General features: G+C 47.7%; 1 protein-coding gene and 1 pseudogene across 4 annotated transcripts in view; one reads left to right on the forward strand and one right to left on the reverse strand.

Annotated features, from left to right (window-relative positions):
* Positions 1-470: 470 nt before the first annotated feature.
* Eif4e2 (eukaryotic translation initiation factor 4E family member 2) overlaps positions 471-22,351 on the forward strand; it is a 29,911-nt gene continuing 8,030 nt past the window's right edge. For 2 of the 4 annotated variants that reach the window (XM_036173108.1, XM_036173107.1), the window contains exons 1-6: positions 510-576; positions 8,255-8,369; positions 10,252-10,386; positions 15,087-15,191; positions 16,776-16,928; positions 17,026-17,162. In XM_036173108.1, coding sequence (XP_036029001.1) covers positions 557-576; positions 8,255-8,369; positions 10,252-10,386; positions 15,087-15,191; positions 16,776-16,928; positions 17,026-17,162 — 665 coding nt within the window. In that variant the 5' untranslated portion in view covers positions 510-556. Of the gene's footprint in view, positions 1,054-8,254; positions 8,370-10,251; positions 10,387-15,086; positions 15,192-16,775; positions 16,929-17,025; positions 17,163-18,636; positions 18,900-22,351 lie in introns of those variants that run through there. The other 2 variants (XM_036173105.1, XM_036173106.1) reach the window with 2 other exon arrangements.
* On the reverse strand, positions 3,022-3,914 carry LOC118573071 (annotated as a pseudogene).

Raw genomic sequence — 22,351 nt, forward strand, 5'->3', positions numbered from 1 at the left:
GTTCTTAAATGTCTTTAAGTTTGTCACCCTGGTGCGGCTCCACACACACACCCCACCTTCACTCAAGGCAGGGTGGGTCTCATGTATCCCTGGCTGGCCTCGAACTCGCTACGGTGGTCAGGCTCGTCTGGATCTTCCTGCCTTCACTTCCCAAGAGCCAGGATAACAAATTTGTTTGGAGTGCTTTCTCGTCCACTACAGACACCAAGGGCAAAGGATCAGCTCTCAGAGATGAACACTTGGTACCATTTACCGAGGGGTTACTGTGCGGACATTTCCCCTGGAACCCACCGAGAGGTTAAAAGCAGATGGCCGGCTGCGTAGACAGCGCTCAACACCTCGCGAAGACGGCCGCCAGCGAGCAGGCCCAAACAATGCGGGCCGGGACTCGCGCAGGGACTCGGGCCGCCCTTCAGGGAAAGAGGCCCCGCACCCGGCCTGCGCGCCAACGTTCCGCTGAGCGGCTCGCCAACCGGAAGTAGCCGGGCCCTTGACGAAAGGACCGGGCAGAGCGGAAGTCACTCGGTGAGGCAGTGGCGACAGCGGCGGCGAGAGGATGAACAACAAGTTCGACGCGTGAGTGGCGCGAGGCTGCCCCCGGGGCCCCTTCCCCCAACCGTCCCCCGGGACCGCTCCCGCCGGGGCCGGGCGCGCACTCAGCCGAACCGCTCGCTCCCGGGCCGCCGCGGCCCGAGCCTCCCTGCGCCCGCGGGCCCGACGGGGCCGGGAGAGCGCGGCCGAGGTCGCTGGGACCCCTGAGCCGCTGGACCCCGGCGCGGCGCGGGCCGGGGGAGGGGGAGGCCGCACCGCCCGGAAGGAGATTTTCGGACGCCCCGCCCTGGTGGGTGCGGGCTGCCGGCGGCGTGGAGGGGCGGGACCTCGGCGCTTCGGGTGTTTCCGCAGCCTTGCTGCCCTCTGTCTGAACGCGGCTTGCCTCCCGCACTCGCTCTGCGTCCTGGGAAGGTCACCTCTCCCTTCTGAAGCTCGGTTTTGTCTTCTGCAAGCGGGGACGGTAACAGAGCCCGTGTCGTAGCGTTGGGCAGCTGCGATGAGGTAATGGGGCAGCCGCGACGAGTACTTTGGCCTCTTAAGTAGGAAATGCTTTTCATCTAACTCAGCTGCTTTCTGCTCCCTCCCCAACACCCCACTCCCCACCCCACCCCCGTTCCTGTCTTCCAACTCTCAGTGGCTGCCCACTCCTGCATTCTTTCCAACCACCCACTCTCGTCCCTAATTCCAGCGTCGAACAGTTAGGTGGGAAGTACGGAGAAGAAATATAAAAGTGTTTGAGGTGGGAGGCATTCTCCTCTCAATAATGATATCTTTTTGTGTTTAAAAATAATTTCGCTGGGCGGTGGTGGCGCACGCCTTTAATCCCAGCACTCAGGAGGCAGAGGCAGGCGGATCTCTGTGTGTTGGAGGCCAGGCTGGTCTACAGAGCGAGATCCAGGAAAGGAACCAAAACTACACAGAGAAACCCTGCCTTGAAAAAAGAAAATAGGAATAATAGTAATAATAATTTTCGTTTCATTTAACAGCACTTGAATTTCACAAGAACTGTATCCTTGCTACTGCTTCCTCCTTTCTCTGTTTATAGTAATCTAATCTGTCTTCTCATTCAAAGATCTACATATTTTAGTTCTAGGCCCACCAATTGTTTGCCAGCACTAAAGTTCACCAATCTGAACTATTGCTCTAACCTTCCTAGTGGGTACAACCCTGCTGGAGAGAATGATCAGTGCACAATCTACAGTGCTTAGAGGTGCATGTGTAAAATGCTGATAATGAGGTGTGAGGGTGGAGTGGAACCACCACTAAATAGATGGTGGAGCTGCGAGTTTTTCTGATGTGTGGACTCAGGAAGTACTGGGGTTCCAGCCATCCAGGCAGCTCTTCACAGGTTTTCATGATGGCGGAGTGAACTCCATGTCTTGAGAAAAGCAGATGTCTTCTCCACCTTGCTGCTTTGCTTTGCCCAGCAGGAGAGTAACCCCCTTGGCCTCCCATCCTAAACTCTGCAATACTAGCTCTAGATCTGGAGCCTTCCTCTCCAAAACAAATCAAACTGCATTCCAAGAAGATCGTTTTTAGGTCATGTCTCCAATAAGGGTACTTATAATGGCCACTGCACTGTCTTAGACACTGTTCTATTGTGAGGAGACACCATGACCAAGACAACTGTTTTTGTTGTTTTGTTTGTAACAGGGTTTCTTCGAATATCAGCCTTGGCTGTCCTGGAACTCACAGAGATCCCTCTGCCTCTGCCACCTGAGTGCTGGGATTAAAAGTGTGCACCACCACCTGGCCCAAAACAACTCTTTTTTTTTTTTTTTTTTGCCAGAGCTGAGGACTGAACCCAGGGCCTCCTGCTTGGCGCTCTACCAGTGGGCTAAATCCCCAACCTTCCAAAACAACTCTTAAGACTGACTTCCTCCAACAAGGCCACAGCCCCTAATCCTTGTAATCCTTTCAAATGGTTCCACTCCATGGTGACAAAGCATTCAGAAATGTGAGCCTATGGACCATTCTCACAGCCACCCCCAGGCATCTGGGTATTTCTTTTTTTAACTTTTTTAGTGAGCATAAAGTATATATGACACCTTCATACTTACGTATGTACGTTACCATTCTCATGCTTTCCTGTCCCCCACTGCTCCCCCATGCTCCCTCTCCTCTAGCTGGTTCCTCCTTCTGCTTTCCTGTTATATTGCCCTCTATTTCCTACTCTCTTCTTTATACTAACTCTGCAAAAGAGATCTTCTCTTACAGTTATGGGAAATGAGGCTCATCAAAACTAAGTAACTAGTATAAGACAGCCTCCGGCCAGCTCAGGATTGCTCTTCAACTTTAGTCATGAGTATCTTTATCAACATTTGGCTGTGTGGTCTTAACCACTTGTAACTATTAGCTGTTGTAAGGAGTAGGGTTTTGTTTTGTTTTCCAGAACTCAAAGGGTCTATTTATTAGGAAGGAAATGTCAGTGCTTTATCAAAGATGAAGAGGTCAGAGAGTGGAGGACCCTCAACTGGGACACTCCTTGGCCACAGTGAGGACAAAAGAAGGCATGGGTCCCAGTTCCTGCAGAGGCCGCTCCATGTCAGCCTCGGAGAAAGCCCTTCTGGGGAAGCCACTGCGTAACTGCACAGGGTCCTGTCCAGGTTCCTCCCCACGGTGAAGCTCCACATAGAGCCTCACAGCTGCCAGCTGTTCCCAGCCCGGAACGTTTGGGTCAGGGACGTCCCATCAGGCAGCCTAACCTGTATGCGACACTGGTCATACTCCCACTTGGTAGGGGGCTCCTCCTGGCTGGTAGAAGAAGGAACAGGATCTAGATCCATTGCTGGTGGGGATGACCGAGAACCCACACTACTACCATACTTCTTGGCTCTCTCTGCTTTGTCCCTTTCAATTTTTTCTCTGACCCTTTGTCTGGCAGCTAATTCTTAAGCCTTTTCTCTCCTGCGTTCCTCAGCAGCCTGGCACATCTCATCTTCCTGTAGTTTCTGCCGTGCAGGTGAGAGCTCCTCCTGCCCTAGTCTCCTCCGCAGTTTTTCTCGTTCCAAAGCTTCTTGCTCCTCTCTTTCTTCATGTTCCCGTTGCTTCTGGGCCACAAGCTCCAACAGTCTCTTAGTCTGTTCTTGTCTTTCCTCTTCAGTCAAAATGGGTTTGCTTTCTCCAGCAGCAAACTCAGATCCTTCAGGGCCAACTTGCTCTGAGGCTGTGGTTTCCTGTCCCAGGATATGGCCGAGGGGAGTCTCTAGAGGCTTGTCCACATTGGGGTCATCTTCGTGCTCCATAAGCCAGTCCATCGCAGCCTCGATGACCTGGTTCCCTGTGAGGGCCAGAGCCTTCTCCATGTGTCCCCTGGGAAAGCCCATCTCGATGAGGCTCTCCAGAGCCGTCAGCTCCGCCATGGCGCCTGCCGCCACTTCCTTGGGGACTGGGTTGGGAACCCGGGGGCAGGGGTGGGGGACACTCAGGAGTAGGGTCTTTTAATGCCTCCCTTCTAACTTTGCAGAAAAAGAAATGAAAGCCTGGTTTAATTTGAAATTAGCAATTAAAGACCTTTGCCCTTAGTTTTGGTTTTGTCATTTTGGGTTTTCACGTGAAAACCCTGTAGTTTGTAGACTGTTCCTTATTTGGAGTCTGCATTCTTCATAACGTCTCCCCGAAATTTTCCAGAGTCATTCTCCAAGTGCAGCCTCCAGTAAGTGCAGTCGTATGATCTGATGGACACAGATGAACAAGGAGCTCTGACCTTGAAAGCGTGGGCTCTGAGTTTGTGAGTGTGACCAAAGCTGTGTGACTTTAGAGGGTGGTTGTTGGACTCACCAGTTCACTGGGTCTAGTTGCCTTTCTTGTTATTAAGATGCTCTCTCAAGAACTACAGTACCAGCTTTGATAAACTTAGTTTTCAGATTCTGCGTTTTTGGACGATAGCCTAGAGTTGACCTATTTTTAAGTGTTTGTAAACCACCCAATTTGCTATCATTTGATTGTGGAGATTCTTTAATAAACATGTTTGTTTGTTTTGTGTCTGATGATGGAGATCTAGTGGAGAGTTGGATCAAGTTCCTGCCTGCGCAAAATTAGCCGAGTTCACTGGTGTTGGGAGTACCTGGACAGAGAGAAGCTTGGAAGGCTAACCCAGTGTCACTTAGTCTGGATGTAAATTGGGCTGCTTGAGTCTGTGGAGTGCTGCTGTTTCAGCTTCAAGCCCGGAAGAGCAGCTTCTGAAAAGTAGGTTGTAACAAACAAACTAGGTATAGATGCAGAGAGCAGGTTAACTTCCTCAAGAAATAAAAGCAGGCCAGGTGTGGTGGTGATACCCTTGATCCCAACACTCAGAGATGGATCTCTGTGAGTTCTAGGATAGCCATGACTACATAGAAAGACCCTGTCTCATAAAACCAAAAAAGAAAAAGGAAGAAAAGCCTGGAACTGTTTCTGTCATGCATTGGTAGAACCCTTGCCTCCTGTGAAGGAGGTGCTGGGTTCTACTACCAGCATCACCAAAACCAAAACAAAGGCCAGAGCATGAGGATACCAAATGAAGTCCATTAAGGTTCCTATTTGAAAGAAGTCCAAGATGGCATTGGACTAATAAGAGCATTGTTTTTTTTTTTTTCCCCTCTGCCTTAATTGTTGTTTTCTTTTTTGTTTCCTAGTAGTGAATGAAGGAAAACCCACTAAAAAGGAAAAGAACATAACATTTTTCTTGGGCCTGGCAAAAAATGGGAGATCCTAGGTGACTGTTCTTCTTCAACCAAAACTAAATGAAGGGACCTCAGAGCTTATAGTAGGGCTTAGGAGCTGCAAAGAAAACAAAAGGGCATGTAGCCTTAGGCATGTGTCCACAGAAGAGGTATTTGGGGCTGGAGCAGTAGAAAAATCCATGAGATGTTCCTGATCGGAAGACAAAAGCATTGGCCTTGACAGTACAGCTTGGACAAATACAGATGTTTGTATTGTTAGGAGCAGAAGAGGGGAGTTTGACTTAACCTGTATTGATAGAGTAGAGAAGGTTTCCAGGAGAAAGTGGGTCCTGAAGAGCGGTAAACCAGGAGTGGAGACATGACTACATGCTGAATAGGGTAGGGCGGGGCAGAGATTGGGGAACTGCACTTCGGGGGGCACAGCAGTGGTGAAGAGCTTTGTTGGGAACAGGCAGGAGATGCTTTCGGACAAGGAAACACAATGGGCCTTTGCACCAAGTTAAGGCTTTGTGTGCTTTATCTCCATAGTTCTTTGGGGACAGGCACCCTGGTAGCCAGTGAGATACGTGGTAAATGTTGGTAATTTTTAATCCACAGGGCTTGTGTCCAAGTCAGGCTCACTTTGAAAAGGGAGCTAAGAACAATGCAAGTTTAATCAAGGGGAAAGAAGTTGATAAGCACTGACGACACCTCTGATGACAAGCCACCTCCTCTTGCAGCTCTTCTCATCAGATCCATTCTCTAGTCTCTCTCTGAACTGGCTGGCCTTCCTTTTTGCTGAGTCTTGATTCTTTCATGGACCCTGGAGCTTCTGCAGCTTCTGAATCCTTGGTCTTTGCACTCTTCCATGAAATCAATGTAAAGAGGAATCTGTATTTTGAAGAAGATTCTGAGGCATAAGTTATTAGGCAGACTGGACTGCCCTTTGTTCCTATGCCTCACGTAGTTGGGTCTTGACCTGGGTGAGAATAGGGAGGTCTGTATCACAGGGTATGGCCACCTGAGTATCTCCTACAATATGGCTGCCACATGGGCGGAGCAGGCACCCCAACACATGACTTGCTCATCCATCCTACTATTTATAGGTGCACTGTATGTGTCAGGCATTAAAGATTTGTAGACAAAAACAAAAAATCAAACCCACCACTTTCTAAATGCACAATGCTCTACACCATGTTTGTATGTCTGTGTAGGATGATGTCTGAGTTATAATGGGTGTTCCTGGTATCCGTCTTAAAAATACCTAATTCTGTTTGTGTATGTATACTGTCATAGAACCCAAAAGATGATTCCGGAGAAAACCTATGGGTGAATGATCTAATTCTAGAGTGAATGCCATTCTCTTTGTGGTTTGGTGTGGTGTGGTGTGGTGTGGTGCGGTGCAGTGCAGTGCAGTGTGTGTGTGTGTGTGTGTGTGTGTGTGTGTGTGTGTGTTTGTTTGCGAGACAGGGTTTTTCTGTGTAGCTGTCCTGGAACTCACTGTATAGTCCAGGAGGGCCTTGAACTTAGAGATCCACCTGCTGCTGCCTCCCAAGTGCTGAGGTTAAAGGTGTGTGCCACTACCGCCCAGCTATGAATGTTATTCTTTCTTCCTCACTTTTCAATTTTTAAGTATGTGTGTAGAGGTCAGAGGACAACTTAGCAGGAGTAGGTTCTCATTCCAGCATGTAGGTTACAGGGATTGAACTCAGGTCTGCAGGCTTGGCTGCAAGCGCCGTTACCCACTGAGCCATCATACCTGATTGAGCAAATGGCACTCTTATCTTTGTGCACTAACCTGTTTGTTTTTGTCTACATCTGATGGGTCTTAGGTGGTTTCACGTTGATTCTGCTTATGAGATAAGAACATACCCATTTCTCCTTGTATTTTTCCTTCTTGTTAACTTTTATTCAGTGGCATCTTGTTTGGAGAGCCAGTGATACTGAGATGGTATATGATACTGCTCTGAAGAATGACTCAGGCTGGAGAGATGGCTCAGAGGTTAAGAGCACCAACTGCTCTTCCAGAGGTCCTGAGTTCAATTCCCAGCAACCACATGGTGGCTCACAACCATCTGTAATGAGATCTGATACCCTCTTGTGGTGTGTATGAAGACAGAGCATTCATGTACATAAAATAAATAAATCAATCTTTTTTTTTTTTTTTTTTTTTTTCCCCTTCGAGGCAGGGTTTCTCTGTGTAGTTTTAGTGTCTGTCCTGGAACTTGCTCTGTAGCCCAGGCTGGCCTTGAACTCACAAAGATCTGCCTGGCTCTGCCTCCCGAGAGCTGGGATTAAAGTCATGTGCCACCAGCGCCCGGCTTAAATAAATCTTTAGAAACCCTCTGACTTGAAGAAGAGACAGGCAAGGAAGAATGGTATCGTGGGCTGGAGGTGAGGTGTTTGTCAGAGGGAAGAGGCGCTGGGGAGAAGAGGGGTATGGACTGGATAGGGCTCAACTTCTAAAATCTGAAAACCACTGGCTGGTGTGTTTTGTTCTAGAGGATAGGTAATAAGGAAGCTGACGATCGAGAGTCTTAAGAATACAGGTTAAATAACAGATTCCCATTTAGAAAAGTCTAGAGGACGGATGGAGAGGAGAGGTGTGTGTTAGACCCATTTAGAGATTGATCATGAATGATAGACTGGAGAAGAAAGCTGGTCTGAAGTATAGAGGGAGGATGGTGAGGGCAGAGGTGGGAAGGAGAGGGGTAGCAATATATACAGACGGGCGAGTTTTAACTTTGAGATGGCAAAGGAATTAGTTGTCCAGAAATTCTCATTACTGGCTTATTTTTGACAACAAAAACCACCCTTTAACTGCTTTGTTATGCTGCTGATGGGAAACTGAAAGACTGATGGCTGGAGATCACAGGTTAGCTAAGTACTTAGTTAGTTACTTAGTTCCCCTGGTTTGATTGCCTTTTGCCCTTTTCACAGATACATCTCACAGGCCTGTGATTTGAGTGACTTTGGGCTAGGTACATTGACCTTACAGTTTTGTTAGGTGGCAAGAGTAGTTTAGTCATGGGATGACATCATTTTGCTTTCCCACTTAGCTTAAAAGATGATGACAGTGGAGACCATGATCAGAATGAAGACAACAGCACACAGAAAGATGGTGAGAAGGAAAAAACGGAACGAGACAAGAGCCGGAGCAGTGGCAAGAGGAAGGTACGCTCGGGTGACAGTCAAGGTTGCTTGACTCATGCAGTCCAGTCTATCTGAAGATAGCAGACTAACTTGATGGCAGGTGCTCTTTTGGAATATTTGGTTTGTTCTAAAAACAAAAGGTTGAGGGCCTGGAGAGACTTCTTTCACATGCTCTTGTGCACGTATGTGCACATGCTCATGAACACAAACAACACATACAGAGGCACCAAAAGATCGTGAGTGTAGGGACACTGCTTTGTGGGAGGGTCTAAGACTTTGGGTTCAGTCTCTAGTACTGAACACAATGGGAAAAGGTATGGAGAGAGAGGAAGAGGGTAAAAAAGAGTGCATGGGTCACTGGGTATGACCAAAGCCTGGGGCATGCATGTATGGAAACGTCACAGTGAAATCCTTAGTATGCATTTATAATTACAAGTTTTAAAAATAGTGGAATGATAAGAGTTCATTTTGGAACTCAGCACTTCCTCTTGTTGTCAGGTCTTGGGGTGCTGCCTTGCTTTATAGTATCCTCATGTGAGATGGAGTCAGGGTTCTCAACTGGGACTTCTTTAAAGCCTGTTGAGTAATTCAGTCCTGCACATTCCTATTTTAGACTCTTCAGTCAACAGTAGTACACACTGAAAAGTGGCTTGAGATAGAGAGAATTTAGGGAATGAAAGATAAGTGGGTCAAATTTTTCAACATTAGAACCCTGTTTATCTGATAATCCTGAATACCTGCCACATATAAGCATTTTCTGCTAGGTGGTAAGAAGTCACAAAAGTGTGGGCAGTGGTGGCACACGCCTTTAATCCCAGCACTTAGGCGGCAGAGGCAGGCGGATCTCTGAGAGTTGGAGGCCATCGTAGTCTACATAGAGTGTTCCAGGACAGCCAGGACATCACAGAGAAACCCTGTCTTGGGAAAAAGTCACAAGGGCGAGGGAGCCTGTGGATCAGGAGCTTATGTTCACTGAGCACTCACTCTGTGTCTGGCCGTATGCAAGCACTCTGCTTCTGCTCGTCACAGTGGCCCTCTGAGGTGCCTCTTGTTATTTCCTCCACCTTGCAGATAGGCAGCTGAGGCACAAGCAGGTTAAGCAACCTGCCAGTCTTCAGTGATGAGTGCTGAGGAGGCAGTACTTGGAGTGGGTGTCTGTTGAGTTAATGAATGCCCATGGTGTTAGAAGAAAGGCAGAAAGTTGTCACAGCGACGTAAAATTGTCTAAAGGGTGTACTATGAGCAGACTCTGCCTCACTCGAGTAATTGAGATTACCTTTGGTTGTGGACGTGGGAAGGAACTCCTTCCCTTTTGGGGGAGGTGTTCAAGACAGGGTTTCTCTGTGTAGCCCTGGCTGGCCAGGAACTTAAGTCTGTCGACCAAGGTGGCCTCAAACTCACAGATCTGTCTGCCTCTGCTTCCCAGTGCTGGAATTAAGGGTCTGTACCACTGTGTTTAGTAGGTGTGATGCTGTAAAATGTTTATTAGGAGCTGGGTGGTAGCTCTTAATCCCAGCACTCGGGAGGCAGAGCCAGGCGGATCTCTGTGAGTTTGAGGCCAGCCTGGGCTACAGCGTGAGATCCAGGACAGGCACCAAAACTACACAGAGAAACCCTGTCTCGTAAAAACAAACAAAAAAGAGGTGCTGAAGAGATGATTTAGTAGTTAAGAGTACTTGCTCTTCTTACATAAGACCAGAGTTTGGTTCTTAGCACCCATGCCAGATAGTTAGAAGCCCTCTTCTGGCCTCTGCAAGCACCCACATGTATACATGGGTGTGTGCATGTATACACACACAAATTTAAAAAAATTAAATTTTATAAAAAGGGCAGTAGGGTCAGTGTTTGGACTTCCATCATTGTGACAAATGGCATGAACTAACTTACCTTCTGTACTTCCCAGGCTGTTGTCCCTGGACCAGCAGAACACCCCCTGCAGTACAACTACACCTTCTGGTACTCAAGGAGAACCCCTGGCCGTCCTACCAGCTCACAGAGCTACGAGCAGAACATCAAGCAGATCGGCACCTTTGCCTCTGTGAGTGCTTGTTCTGGTGGACTGTGCCTTGGCATGGCGCTCACACCTGCATTTCTGTCTGTACCTACCTTCCTGGTAACCTGTTAAACATGCTGGTTTCCTACTTGACTGGCTTACACTGCCACGGTCATGTTTGTTCAGTTCTTAGGTTTCTTTTCAGACATCCATTGGTAACACTTAGGTAATCTAAGTATGGGAATGGTAGCTTTGATCAGAAAAGCATAATACAAAAATAAAAAAGGGTTTTGGTTTGAGATTTTTTTTATTTTATTGAGTCCTTATATACAGAGTGTCATAAGAGAGACAGTTTTTTTGTACAAGATACCTGTCCTCATGAAATTGAATTCTGATAGATTTGTGGATGCCATCAATACAGAGTGCTACCTGCCTCTGCCTCCCAAGTGGTGGGATTAAAGTTGTGTGCCATCACCACCCAACTTCAGTGTTTTGTTTTTTGAAAGTTTCTTTTCTCCCCTCCCCCTCCTCTCCTCTCCTCCCCCTCCTCCACTCCTTTCTGAGACAGTTTTACTGTGCTTAGAAGTCACTCTGTAAAACAGGCTGGCCTGAACTCACCAAGATCTTCCTGCTTCTGCCACCACATCTATCCTAAAGATCTATTTTTACTTTTGTTATGTGTATATATGCACCCATGCTTGTGGGCCCCTCAGAGGCCAGAAGAGGGCATTGGATTCCCTAGAACCAGAGTTACAGGTGGTATGAGCCTTTTTTTTTTTTTTTTTTTTTTTAAGATTTATTTATTGTTTGTATATGAGTGCTCTATGTGCATGTACAGATCCCACTATAGATGTGGTTGCTGAGAGCAGAGCTCAGGCCCCTGGAAGAACAGCCAGTACTCTTAAACGCTGAGCCACCTCTCCAGCCCGGTAGGAGCCTCTTGTTATGGGTGCTGGGGATCAACCTCCAGTTGTCTGGGAGCACACAGCAAATACTCTTCACCACTGAGTCATCTCTCCAGCCCCAAAAGTTCCACTTCAAGCCAAAAATACTGTTTGCTGACTCAGAACGGAGGCTCAGAAAGGACCTCCAAGAGCCCTTGCAGCAAACCCAGAACCTGCAGACTACCTGGCCAGTGGATGCTTCAGACCAGCCCCAGGGCTGTGCTCCCATTACCTCAGTCCTTGCTTCCCAGAATCGTCACCGGGAGGCTTCCTTCCTCTCACTTGATGTGTAGGGTTTTTCTTCCCCGAGCTTCCCACAAATCAGTATCACGGAGCCTCTCCCTTGGGCTCCACAGGAGCAAGATGCACACCCAGCGCCCACTTTTATTGGGGTGCACTGGGGAAGTGGCGACAGTATTGAGTAAAGGTGTCTTTGCCGTCCTTAGTTTGGCTCCTCTTGTATTAAGTGACCAAGACACCTGGCAGCTCAGCACTGCAGATGTCCACACAGCAGGAAGGCCTGTTCCTCCAGCAGTGTCCTCCTCCTTAACCCTCCATACTATAAGGCCAAGCAGGGATTACAGAGTGGTCTTTCTTAACACACGTGATGGAACCACTGATACACATATGTGAGCATGGCTGCTATGTGCATAACTGTGCCTCAGTGTAAAGGCCAATATGGGCACATGTTTTGTACATGGGTATGCTGGTTATATGAGAGAGTGTAGGAGTAGCTGCTATGTGCATTGCTGTGCCTGAATACATGGAAGTGTATAGGCATAGCTGATATTTGCATGGGTATGCTCCTGTACACAGGCACATGTACAGTGTTTGTGTGAACATGCTGAGAAAGGATGTGTACCCTGTATCCTGGTCCACGTGTACTTGTGTGTGTTGGTGTATACAGATGCAATCAATGGTCCCTGGTTTAAGATAGTTCGACTTAGGACTTTGTTTTGTTTGAGACAGGGTCTTTTTTGTAGCCCTAGCTATAATGGAGCTTGCTATGTAGACCAGGTGAACTGTGAACTCACAGAGGTCCACCTGCCTCTATCTCCTGAGGAATGGACAAAAGTTATGTGCCACCACACCTGGCAAGGACTTTTATGTCATGTAAAGTAGGGGTGAAGGCAGGGTTCACGGTGGAGCACCTGCCTGGAACTTGCGAAGCCACAAGAAGCAGGGGGCATGTCGTGGTGTTAACACTTTATATACTGTAGAAATCATACTCCAGAGCCAGGGTGGAAGCTCACACGTGTAATATCAACACTGGGAAGGCTGAGACGAAAGGATCACCACAAGTTTGAGGCCAGCCTGATCTACATCATGAGTTCCAGGCCAGCCAGGGCTAAATAAAGACACTGCCTCAGATTAAAAAATAAAAGAGCCGTTGCAGCTCCTTTTGTCATACACTGGAGAAGGTGGGATCCATCCAGCACGGGGCCAGAGGCCGGCACAGGGTGTGGTTTCGTTTGTTTTGAGACAGGTGCTTGTTAGACCTTAGTCTGGCTTGGAACTAGTGAATCTCTTGCCTCAGCCAGCTTGCAGGAATCCCATACCTTCTGGATTTGCGGGCATGTGCACAAGTGCACAGACACACAGGTACACACACATAATTAAAAATAAATCTTTTGAGGTTGGGGATTCAGCTCAGTGGTAGAGCGCTTGCCTAGCAAGCACAAGGCCCTGGGTTTGATCCTCAGCTCCACCAAAAACAAACAAACAAACAAACAAACAAACTTTTTTAAAACAAGACATCTTTCAAGGTTTAGATTCCCCCTGATCTGGTGTTATAGGCAGTTGTAGGCTGCTTGATGTGAGTGCTGGGAATTGAATTTGGCTCCTTAGGAATAGCAGTATGTACTTTTAACCACTGAGATCCTTCTCCAGCCCCTTAATGCTATTTCTTTTCTTTTCTTTTTTAAGATTTATTTATTATGTATACAGCATGTTTGACTGCAGGCCAGAAGAGGGCACCAGATCTCATTACAGATGGTTGGGAGCCACCATGTGGTTGCTGGGAATTGAACTCAGGACCTCCGGAAGAGCAGTCAGTGCTCTTAATCGCTGAGCCATCTCTCCAGCCCCTTAATGCTATTTCTTAAACTGTTTATTTTATCTCTCTTGTGGCTTGGATACAGATTTGTGTATTTTGCCTGTAAGATCTGGAGACCTAACCATCAAATGATTCTTGCCTAAGGAATTAATACATTTTGTCCTTGCTATACCCCTCTAATCCTAGTTCATAATAAGCCTTGGTTCTTATGAGCTTAGTTTTCTCAGTTGTTAGGGTGGGTAAAAGTTTAGATTACTATTCACTGTATATGTCTGACCACTTAATATTCCAAATTACTGTATGTACAGATAGGCCTAGCAGTTGCAGAAATGAGGTATTGCATTAAAATCCTGTAGATGACATTAGTTTTCTGACTTTGAAAGGTATAGGACATTTCACATGTTGTGTTCTGGAGGGTAGCTGGAGAGACAACTATTTCATGTGATAGGAGGTCAGTTTCTCTTGCTGTCTAGATGTAAAGGGACCGGAATCTCTGCCAGTGCCTGTGTCCTGCTACACAGTCTTGTAGAGAGTGGCAGTAACTGTCACCAGTAGTTCCTCTTGTTCCACGTCTCCACTTCTAAAGTGATGTCCTGTAGATCACAGGGGACCAGAGTGATGAGTGTGAGCTTGGGGTTTGTTGTTGTTCTGTTCACAGTGTGTCTGCAAAGGGCATCAGACCCCCTGGTGTTGTGTTTATAAGGCAGTTGTGAGCCACCTAATATGGGTGCTAGGAGCTGAACTTAGGTCCTTTGGGAAGAGCAGCAAGTCCTCTTAACCACCGAGTGTCTGGATTTCCAGCCCTTTGCTTGTTTGTTGTTTTTGAAGCAGCGTCTCACCGTGTAGCTCTCTCTGGGTGATCCCAATCCCCTAGTTCCTGAATACTGGAATTTTAAGTGTATGAACACATTGGGAGAAAAATAGAAATCTAGTTTTCTTCAGAAATTTTAAGGTAAATCAAGGAGAAACATAATCTTTCCAGCTGAGAGGAGGGCTAGCAACCCTAGCCCTAGGCTATCCTGGGCTACAATGAGAGAGCCTGTTTGAATAAAAAGAAAAAAGTTAGATTTGGCTATACGAGTATATGCAGGCGTAGCCCTTGTGGAAAAAGCTGTTACCGCATGGTGGGAGGAGATGTATGTCGGTGTGGCTTGCTTCGCCACCTTAAAGCTGCTGGCTTTAAGGTGTTTTTGTTTGTTTGTTTGTTTTTAAGATTTTAGTTTCATTCTATCTGTATCATTAGTGTTTGGCTGAATGTATGGCTGTACACCATATGTGTGCAGTGCCCAGAGAAGTCTGAAGAGGGTATTGGATCCCCTGGGACGTGAATCAGAGGTAGTTGTGAGCCGCCATGTGAGTGCTAGGAATTGCATCTAGGTCCTCTGGAAGGTCAGTCGGGGTACTTGACCCTGAGCAAGCCCTTCAGCCCCAGAGTCTACCCTTGTATTCCAAGTGTTGGATGTTGTATTTTTGTTTTGTTTTGCTTTTGTTTTTCCCTTTGATTAAACTATATTAGCCAGACATAGTAGTGCATACTTATATAAAACCTTTCTCAAACCAAATAAAATATACAATAGAATTTTTTCTAATATGCTCTTCTTTTTACCTTGCTCCAAATGAAATGTGTCTCCTAAAGAAGACAGCTGAGGCAGGGTGTCTCCCGAGTCTTTGTCCTCAGGAACACAGCTTTGCGTACATTCAAAGAAGAGATAAAGTTCTTGCACTTTTGGCTCTTATTTCTGCAGGTGGAGCAGTTCTGGAAGTTTTACAGCCACATGGTACGTCCTGGGGACCTGACAGGCCACAGTGACTTTCATCTCTTCAAAGAAGGAATTAAACCTATGTGGGAGGTGAGGACTGACACCTCTAGCTACTTTTGAGAGCAGATGTGTTTTCTCCTTTCTTTCTTTTTTTTTTTTTAACATAAGCCCTACCAGGATTAGAACAGTTGTGAAGTTTTCTCTCAAAGCTGTAGAGCACTATCGATCAATCTTGGGAGTCTGTACCCCTAGGGAAGGCATTGATGCAATTGCATGTGTTTGTGGGTTGTGGCTGCAGGGTGGCTTTAAAGGTGGTGCTGCTTTAGTTACTGTTGTATTACTGTAAGAGACATCATGACCAAGGCAACATAAGACAAAACATTCATCTGGGGCTGCCTTACAGTTTCAGAGGTTTACTCCATTATATGGCGGGGAGTGTGATGCCATGCAGGAGGTGCTGGAGCAGTAGCTAAGTATCCTGGTCCATAGGCAGAGACTCTGGGCTTGGCATGGGCTTTTGAAACTCCAACCCCACCAACCCCCGCACTTACACAACACACTTACTGTAACAAAGCCAGACTTCTTAATCCTCCTAATCCTTTCAAGTAGTGCCACACCCTGGTGCCTATGGGGCCTTCTTATTCAGACCATCACAGGTGCTGTCCCTTAAATGGTGTTTTACAGGGTAGAAGCTTTTTAAATGCCCTATTCCCATAGAACTCATGTCTGTGTGTATGTGGATATGTAATGCATTTGCTTGGTAGATAGAAGGTTAAAGAGAGAAGAAAACACTGAAGAGTAATAGAAAACCCAGAGGTGAGCTCTGTGATTTTCTTTGCAGAGCTGTTACTTAATCGCACTTTTGTGCATCACATGCTCCAGTGCCAGAGCATTTTTCTGGGGGAAAAACTTTGTAGAAGATGTCAAACCCTTCACTTCTTGTTCATATACCCCTGACTGCAGCCTCCTTCCTCCCAGCGCTCTCCACATCCTTCACCTGCTTCACATGGAAAGTGTTTCCTCTGAGGTTTCTAGCCATATGCTCTCTCACCATCTTTTGTTACAGTAGTGCTCAGTAGACCCTGTGACTAATTTAATTTGTTGTCTGCCTCCTCTACTAGACTGTGTCTGAGTTAAGAACTGAGCTTCTGTCTGTGTACTTGGTACTTGGTGACAGTTAGCTTTTAGCAAATGGTGATTATGGTCTGTGTGATTCCTAAAATAGTTTCGGTAAAAGTAGATTCTTTTGCCAGGTGGTGGTGGTGGTGGTGGTGGTGGTGGTGGTGGTGGTGGTGGTGGTGGTGGTGCAGCAGCTGGTGCAGCACACCTTTAATCCCAGCACTTGGGAGGCAGAGCCAGGCGGATCTCTTGTGAGTTTGAGGCCAGCCTGGTCTACAGAGAGAGCTCCAGGAAAGGTACCAAAACTATGCCGAGAAACCCTGTCTCAAAGGGGGGGGAAAAAAGTGGATTCTTCTTAAAATATCTATTTATTTAAAAAAAAAAAAATGATGTAGATCAAGGATGCCTGCCTTTTTATCGTCCCGTTTCTTCTCTCAGTAACATCGAAGTAACGTTGAATTGGAAAGTGACCAGACTTCTGGTCCTCGGAGGCGTTTGGCACTCAAAGCCGACACTGTGGACCGACCGGTGTTGACGCTGTCTGTCTTCCTGTAGGACGATGCAAACAAAAACGGCGGCAAGTGGATCATCCGCCTTCGGAAGGGCTTGGCGTCCCGCTGCTGGGAGAATCTCATCCTGGCCATGTTGGGGGAGCAGTTCATGGTTGGGGAGGAGATCTGCGGGGCCGTGGTCTCTGTCCGCTTTCAGGTAAGTCAGCCCAGGCCAGTGTTCTTTCTTGTGTTGCTGCTGCTACTCTGACGGCTGCTTCTGGCTGGTTTGATCGTTCACTCTGTCCCTCCCTTAGGAGGACATTATCTCTATATGGAATAAGACTGCTAGCGACCAAGCAACCACAGCCCGAATCCGGGACACGCTTCGGCGCGTGCTTAACCTACCTCCCAACACCATTATGGAATACAAAACTCACACCGACAGCATCAAGTACGTGTTGGGGGGCTTGGGGGGGACAGGTCCCTGAGCTTAGCAGAAGTAGCTCCATAGTGGGGCCCAGGCGCATGTGGTCATACATGACTTGTGGAGTAGGGAAATAGCACCCCTCCAGGGTTTGGCCACTTGCTGAAGTTCTTGTTAGTGAGGCTCCAAGGACCTGCTGTGAGGTGTTGGGGAGCAGAGAGCCCTTCTGCAGAAACCAGTTTTCCTGCCTGGGCTGGCTTCGTTTTTACAGGCTGTCTTGTCTTTCCTGTGCTAACCACTATTTTACAATGAAAGACAAAGCTCTTTCAGAGGTTTTTTCATGGCTGTTTTTAAAGACAATTTCCTTGAATAATAAAATCCTCTTCCCTGCCCACCCTGACCCCACCTTTGCATGTCTGTTGAACCTGTTAGCTTTAGTCTGTTTTCTTTGTCTTGGGAGATTGACTTCTTCTCAGGGATGGTGACTCCACTTTCTGTAGTAGAGTTGAAGTCTAGAGGAAGCAGGGTGGATTCTGAGAGAGGAGGAGAGGGGAAGTAGAGTCACAGACGAAGAAGACAGTGCTGTCCACATTGAGAGTCACTGGTGAGGGCTTGTTCCTTCAGGGACAGATGAGCTCAGGTCATTATAATAGGTTATGGGAGTGGCTGCCAGATTGTCTCAGAGGTGGATGGAAAGCCAGCCAGCCAGGAGTCAGGTCTCTTTCTTTATTGTCTCCTGTGGCCCTGAGTCAGTCTGTGCCTTTGGCAAGTCTCTAGACCTCTGCTTCAGGTTCTCCAGCCGTAAGACAGGCGTAGAGGAGTAAGTAGTAAGGTCGTGGTAAGGCTGGCTTCCTCTTTGTAGCTCTTACAGGACCAAGTAGTTTGGCTATCATCGTTAGTACAATGTTGTCCTCATGCCATTCCTATTGAAGACCAATAGTGAGCCAGTAGTTGTGTTCATCAGCAGGCAGACCATGTGAGACTCTTCCCCATGCATTCACATACAATGTTGTGGGTGGAGTTTGCTTATACCAGCTAGGGGCCAGTTTTTACCTGGGAGTACGCCCTGGGAGTTGGTCTGATATCAGACAGCTGGCTCTGACTCACTGGAGCCCCCAGTGTTCACTTCCATCCGTGGCCCTGGATGCTTGGCTCAGCAGTCCTGCATCAGCGCTGTTGTTCTTAGAGTAGGACTGTAGTACCCTCTGCTGCGGGGTAGAGGTAGTGTCTGCCCTCCTGCTAGGTTTAGTCCAAGCTCCAAAGGTCTGCATCTCTCCCTAGGGTTCTTGTTTGCTAGGTTCCCATTTAACCTGGTTAAGAAAGGGGAAAGGCAGTTCATCTTGACTTGTAAAATCCCACGAACAAGTCCTTCCAGGACCTAGGAGCCTCTGGGACTCCTGCCCTGCAGCTGTAACACCCTCCTCAAGACCCAGATGCCACTTTCCCTTGCTCCCCACTCTTTTTTCCTCTCCCAATGAGCTACCTTTTGCACTTCCACTAGAATGCCAGGCAGGCTGGGCCCCCAAAGGCTCCTTTTTCAAAACCTCTGGAAGCCGCGATTGAATGTGCCATGACCCTCTCCCTCTCTGGATGGCACCATCATTGAAGCTGGCATCATCGGAGTCTCTTGTTCTGTTGGCGTGCCACCTGGAAGACCCTTCTGTCCTGGACAAGAGGAACGGAAGAGCATGTTATGCTTTGAGAACAGGCTGACAGCAGCAGCTACAACAACAGCTGAGATCACAAATAAATGGTGCTAAACCAGCTTGTCTCATGCTCTTGCTCTTTATGGTGCATCAAGATGTGGCCTTTGGATTGACTGTCACCATTGTCAAGGGATGGCACACAGACTACTCCATGCAGGGCCATTCAGGGAATGCAGCTTCATATCCACATGCCTATTGCGTAGTCATATGGTACCTTATTCCTGGACTCTTGCGGTCTGACATAATGAGGTGACATCTAGCTCTCAAGCCCCTACTGCCTGGTGCTCAAGTGTACTAGTCTCCATCCAGTTAGACCAACAGCTAGCCCAGAGTGGCAGCTGAGTTCAGGTCCAGCTTGAAAGTCTCTTATGGTTGGAAAGGGGGTGTTCTTGGCTTGTCTTTGCTAACTTCCAGTTGCCTTTAGTTCATAGAAATCTCTTGCTTGGAGCTAAAGCCCTGCTTCTGTCTGTCTGTGGCCGTACATACATACTTTTTTGCTTTGTGCTAATGGGGTGTTCTCTCTGGTGCCAAAGCTGCTTGGCAGTCTCCTCCTTTTCCTTGCAGAGTAGATTGTCTTTCTCTTTGGTAGTCTTGCTTTGTGAGACCCCTTCCTTCCTCCCAGCCCAGGGTTACTGTGCCATTGCGGTCTAGGGTGAGAGGTGCCTTCATCTTGGGGGAATGAATGTACACTGACCTTGTGAGTACTATGGCTTTGCTTATGTGCGCGTGCAGCTTGGCTTTCAGGCCCTTAACCTGCATGGAGAGTCTCAGCAAGCTTTGTTAGCCACCTCCAAAACTAAAAATTATTAAAAAGCGTTTTTGTGAACTCTGGGTTGCTTGAGTGGGAAGTAACCACGAGATTGAGTTTTCCAGAGTGCCATGTCCAATCTGGCAGCAGCACCCTCCTTAATACCAGTGGCTGACTTAACCCTAGTCTTTATGTGACCCAGGAGTCCACAGAACACACAGTGAGACCTTGTGCTCCTGTTCTGGAGTGTCACCCAGTGCTGCTTTATCACACTCTCCAAACTGGCTGAAGTGTCTAGAGGAAGATTGGCTGGAATGCAGAAAGCCTGTTGTCTGTTGACACTTGTCAAATGTTGGCTTTCTTGGGCCTTCTGCCCTGTTTTTCACTGTGAGGCATGTGTGCATTTTAGCTGCACCAGTGAATAAACTTGATGCCACTTTCCAAAGTTAGAGTCTGTCAGCAAGACCGAGCTGAGAGCCCTTCAGATCCCGGGCACATGCGAGATGTTGGCATGCCTTGGTCTGTTCTTGTGGCTTTTGGTTGAGCCAGTGAACAGTGTCTGCTGAGACTTGAGGAAGCCAGCCAGCAGTCATGGTTGTCTCCCAAGTGCTCTGGAGATGAGGGCTGCTAATTGAGTTAGGGGGATGTTTTTAGGCATTGCTCAGCTTCTTCACTCAAGCATTCCTCCTGCTTGCTGTGCTTCAGTCAGTTTCCAGTGTCCATCACCTGTTTGTCTTTCCAGCCTTCCCTGGTCACCCTGCCTGGTGCGGTTTCCTGTAGCATCCCTGGGTGAACCCGGAAGTAGTCATTGCCCCACAGACAGGCTACTTTGCCTAGTCCTTGTGCTGCTGACTTCCCAGGAAAGCTTACTCACTTGTGTCTGTGTCTGGTCACAGCTCTGGAACTGGCCATGTAGTCCACACTGGCCCCAGCTTCCCATCAGACCGAGTACTGGGATTAGAGGTGTGTGCCACCATGCCCAGCTTGTGGCTCCTCTTAAGGAAGCAGATTTGAGTTTTCACAGGTTTAGGTCCTTACATTCAATGACTCACTGCATCCTCCTCACAGACAATTCTAGGGCCACCAGGGTACTGCTGTCACAAAGGCAGTTAACACAGCACTCTCTTGTGAGAAAATTGCTCTTTGGAGTTGCCTCACTGATTGCTTGTGCATCTGCTCTGGAGTAACAAAAGGGCCAGCCCTCTTCCCAGAATAGAGCATAATGCTGCAGAAGGCTGGTGGGGCTTCTCTGCAGAGTACAGGAGAAGGAGAGAGACAGGCCAAAGGGGACTTCCTTCACCTGGTCTGTTGCTGTATTTCAGCAGTGAACTTTAATGTGTCGATGAGGGCCAGCCCACTCACTCTGTCCTAGGTCCTAGTCCGGTCATAACCAGGGATCCTGGGCCACTTTAGCCTAGTAGCTGCCTAACCTTGCATTGTACACTGTACCCACGTTAGCAGGTGACTAAACTCCTTTCTAGGTGTTGAGGGCTGGCGGAGAACAAGGCACTGATGCCTGTAGGCTTTGGGCCGGGGTAGGGAAGCATGGAATTTACACATAAATGAGGTCCCCCTGTTCTGAGAATTGGCTTTCTGGTAAGTGAGATGGGATCAGTTGACCTTAGAGGGTTCTCTGTTGCTGTCACTGGGGTCTGCTCAGAATTCTCAGTAGGCTATATTAATCTCTGGTTGGTTTGTTTTTAGATGCTCAAAGCATAAGCACAACTTCTTAAAAAAATAAAGTTTTGATATTACCTAGTGTACTTGGGATGCCAGGGGAAGGGAAAGTAACTAGAAATTCACACCTGGTTGGCCAAATGCTAGGTTTCCCCTGAATCCATGCAAGGGAATTTCCAAACGCAGAGTGTTGGTGTCTGAGCTTAGGGACTAGGAGGTCAGTTTATTCTGGAATGGACTAGAAGGATCTATGGAGCTCGAGGCTTTCCAGATCTACACCAGCGGTCTGTTGTTAGGCAGGTGTAGTAGGGAAGGGCCTTCTGGAGACAAAAGGATAAATGAGATGACCGTCAAGTAGAGACGCTCCCAGCTCATTGTCTGAGAGTTCAGAGTGGAGAGTGAAGCTGTCCCCAGCACCCCTTCGGAGCGTAGTACAGCTCGCCACTCCAGAAGCGTGGGAGCTGACAGAGTCCAGCGAGCGTAAAGTCTTGGGTTTTTCTGTGGGGTCAGTTGGCTTAAGTAGTAGCTCTGATAATACTCTGGGGAAAACACAGAAAATATGGCTAAAACTGGGATAGACATTACCTCGTCCTTAGTTAATAATTTTACTTTATTTTTGAGATACAGTCTCACAATGTAGCCCTGGCCATCCTGGAATTTACTATGTAGACCAGGCTGGCTGCAAACTCACAAGAGATCCACCTTCCTCTATTTCCCAAGTACTAAGATTAAAGGTGTGTCCTACCTTGTCCAGTTCCCTGTTCCCTTTAAAGGGGAAACTGCCTGTTGTGCCTGGTGATATATTTTAGTACTTACAATACTAAATGTGTAGTGAGAGGCGGGGTGTGTTGTCACTCAGTCCTGTTACTGCCTTAAACCAAGAAAAGAGTAATTCCCTGGCCTGGTGGTGCACACCTTTAATCCTAGCATTGGGGAGGCAGAGGAGGCGGATCTCTTTGTTTGAGGCCAGCCTGGGCTACACTAGTAAATTCTAGGCTGGCCTTAAGTTTGTTATGTAGTGCCCAGGACAATCGCTGCTTTCAAGCTGAAAGGTAGGCAGGACAGAAATGTGAGAGACGCTGGCG

This window comes from Onychomys torridus, chromosome 23 (assembly GCF_903995425.1).
Source record: "Onychomys torridus chromosome 23, mOncTor1.1, whole genome shotgun sequence".
Classification (NCBI taxonomy): Eukaryota; Metazoa; Chordata; class Mammalia; order Rodentia; family Cricetidae; genus Onychomys; species Onychomys torridus.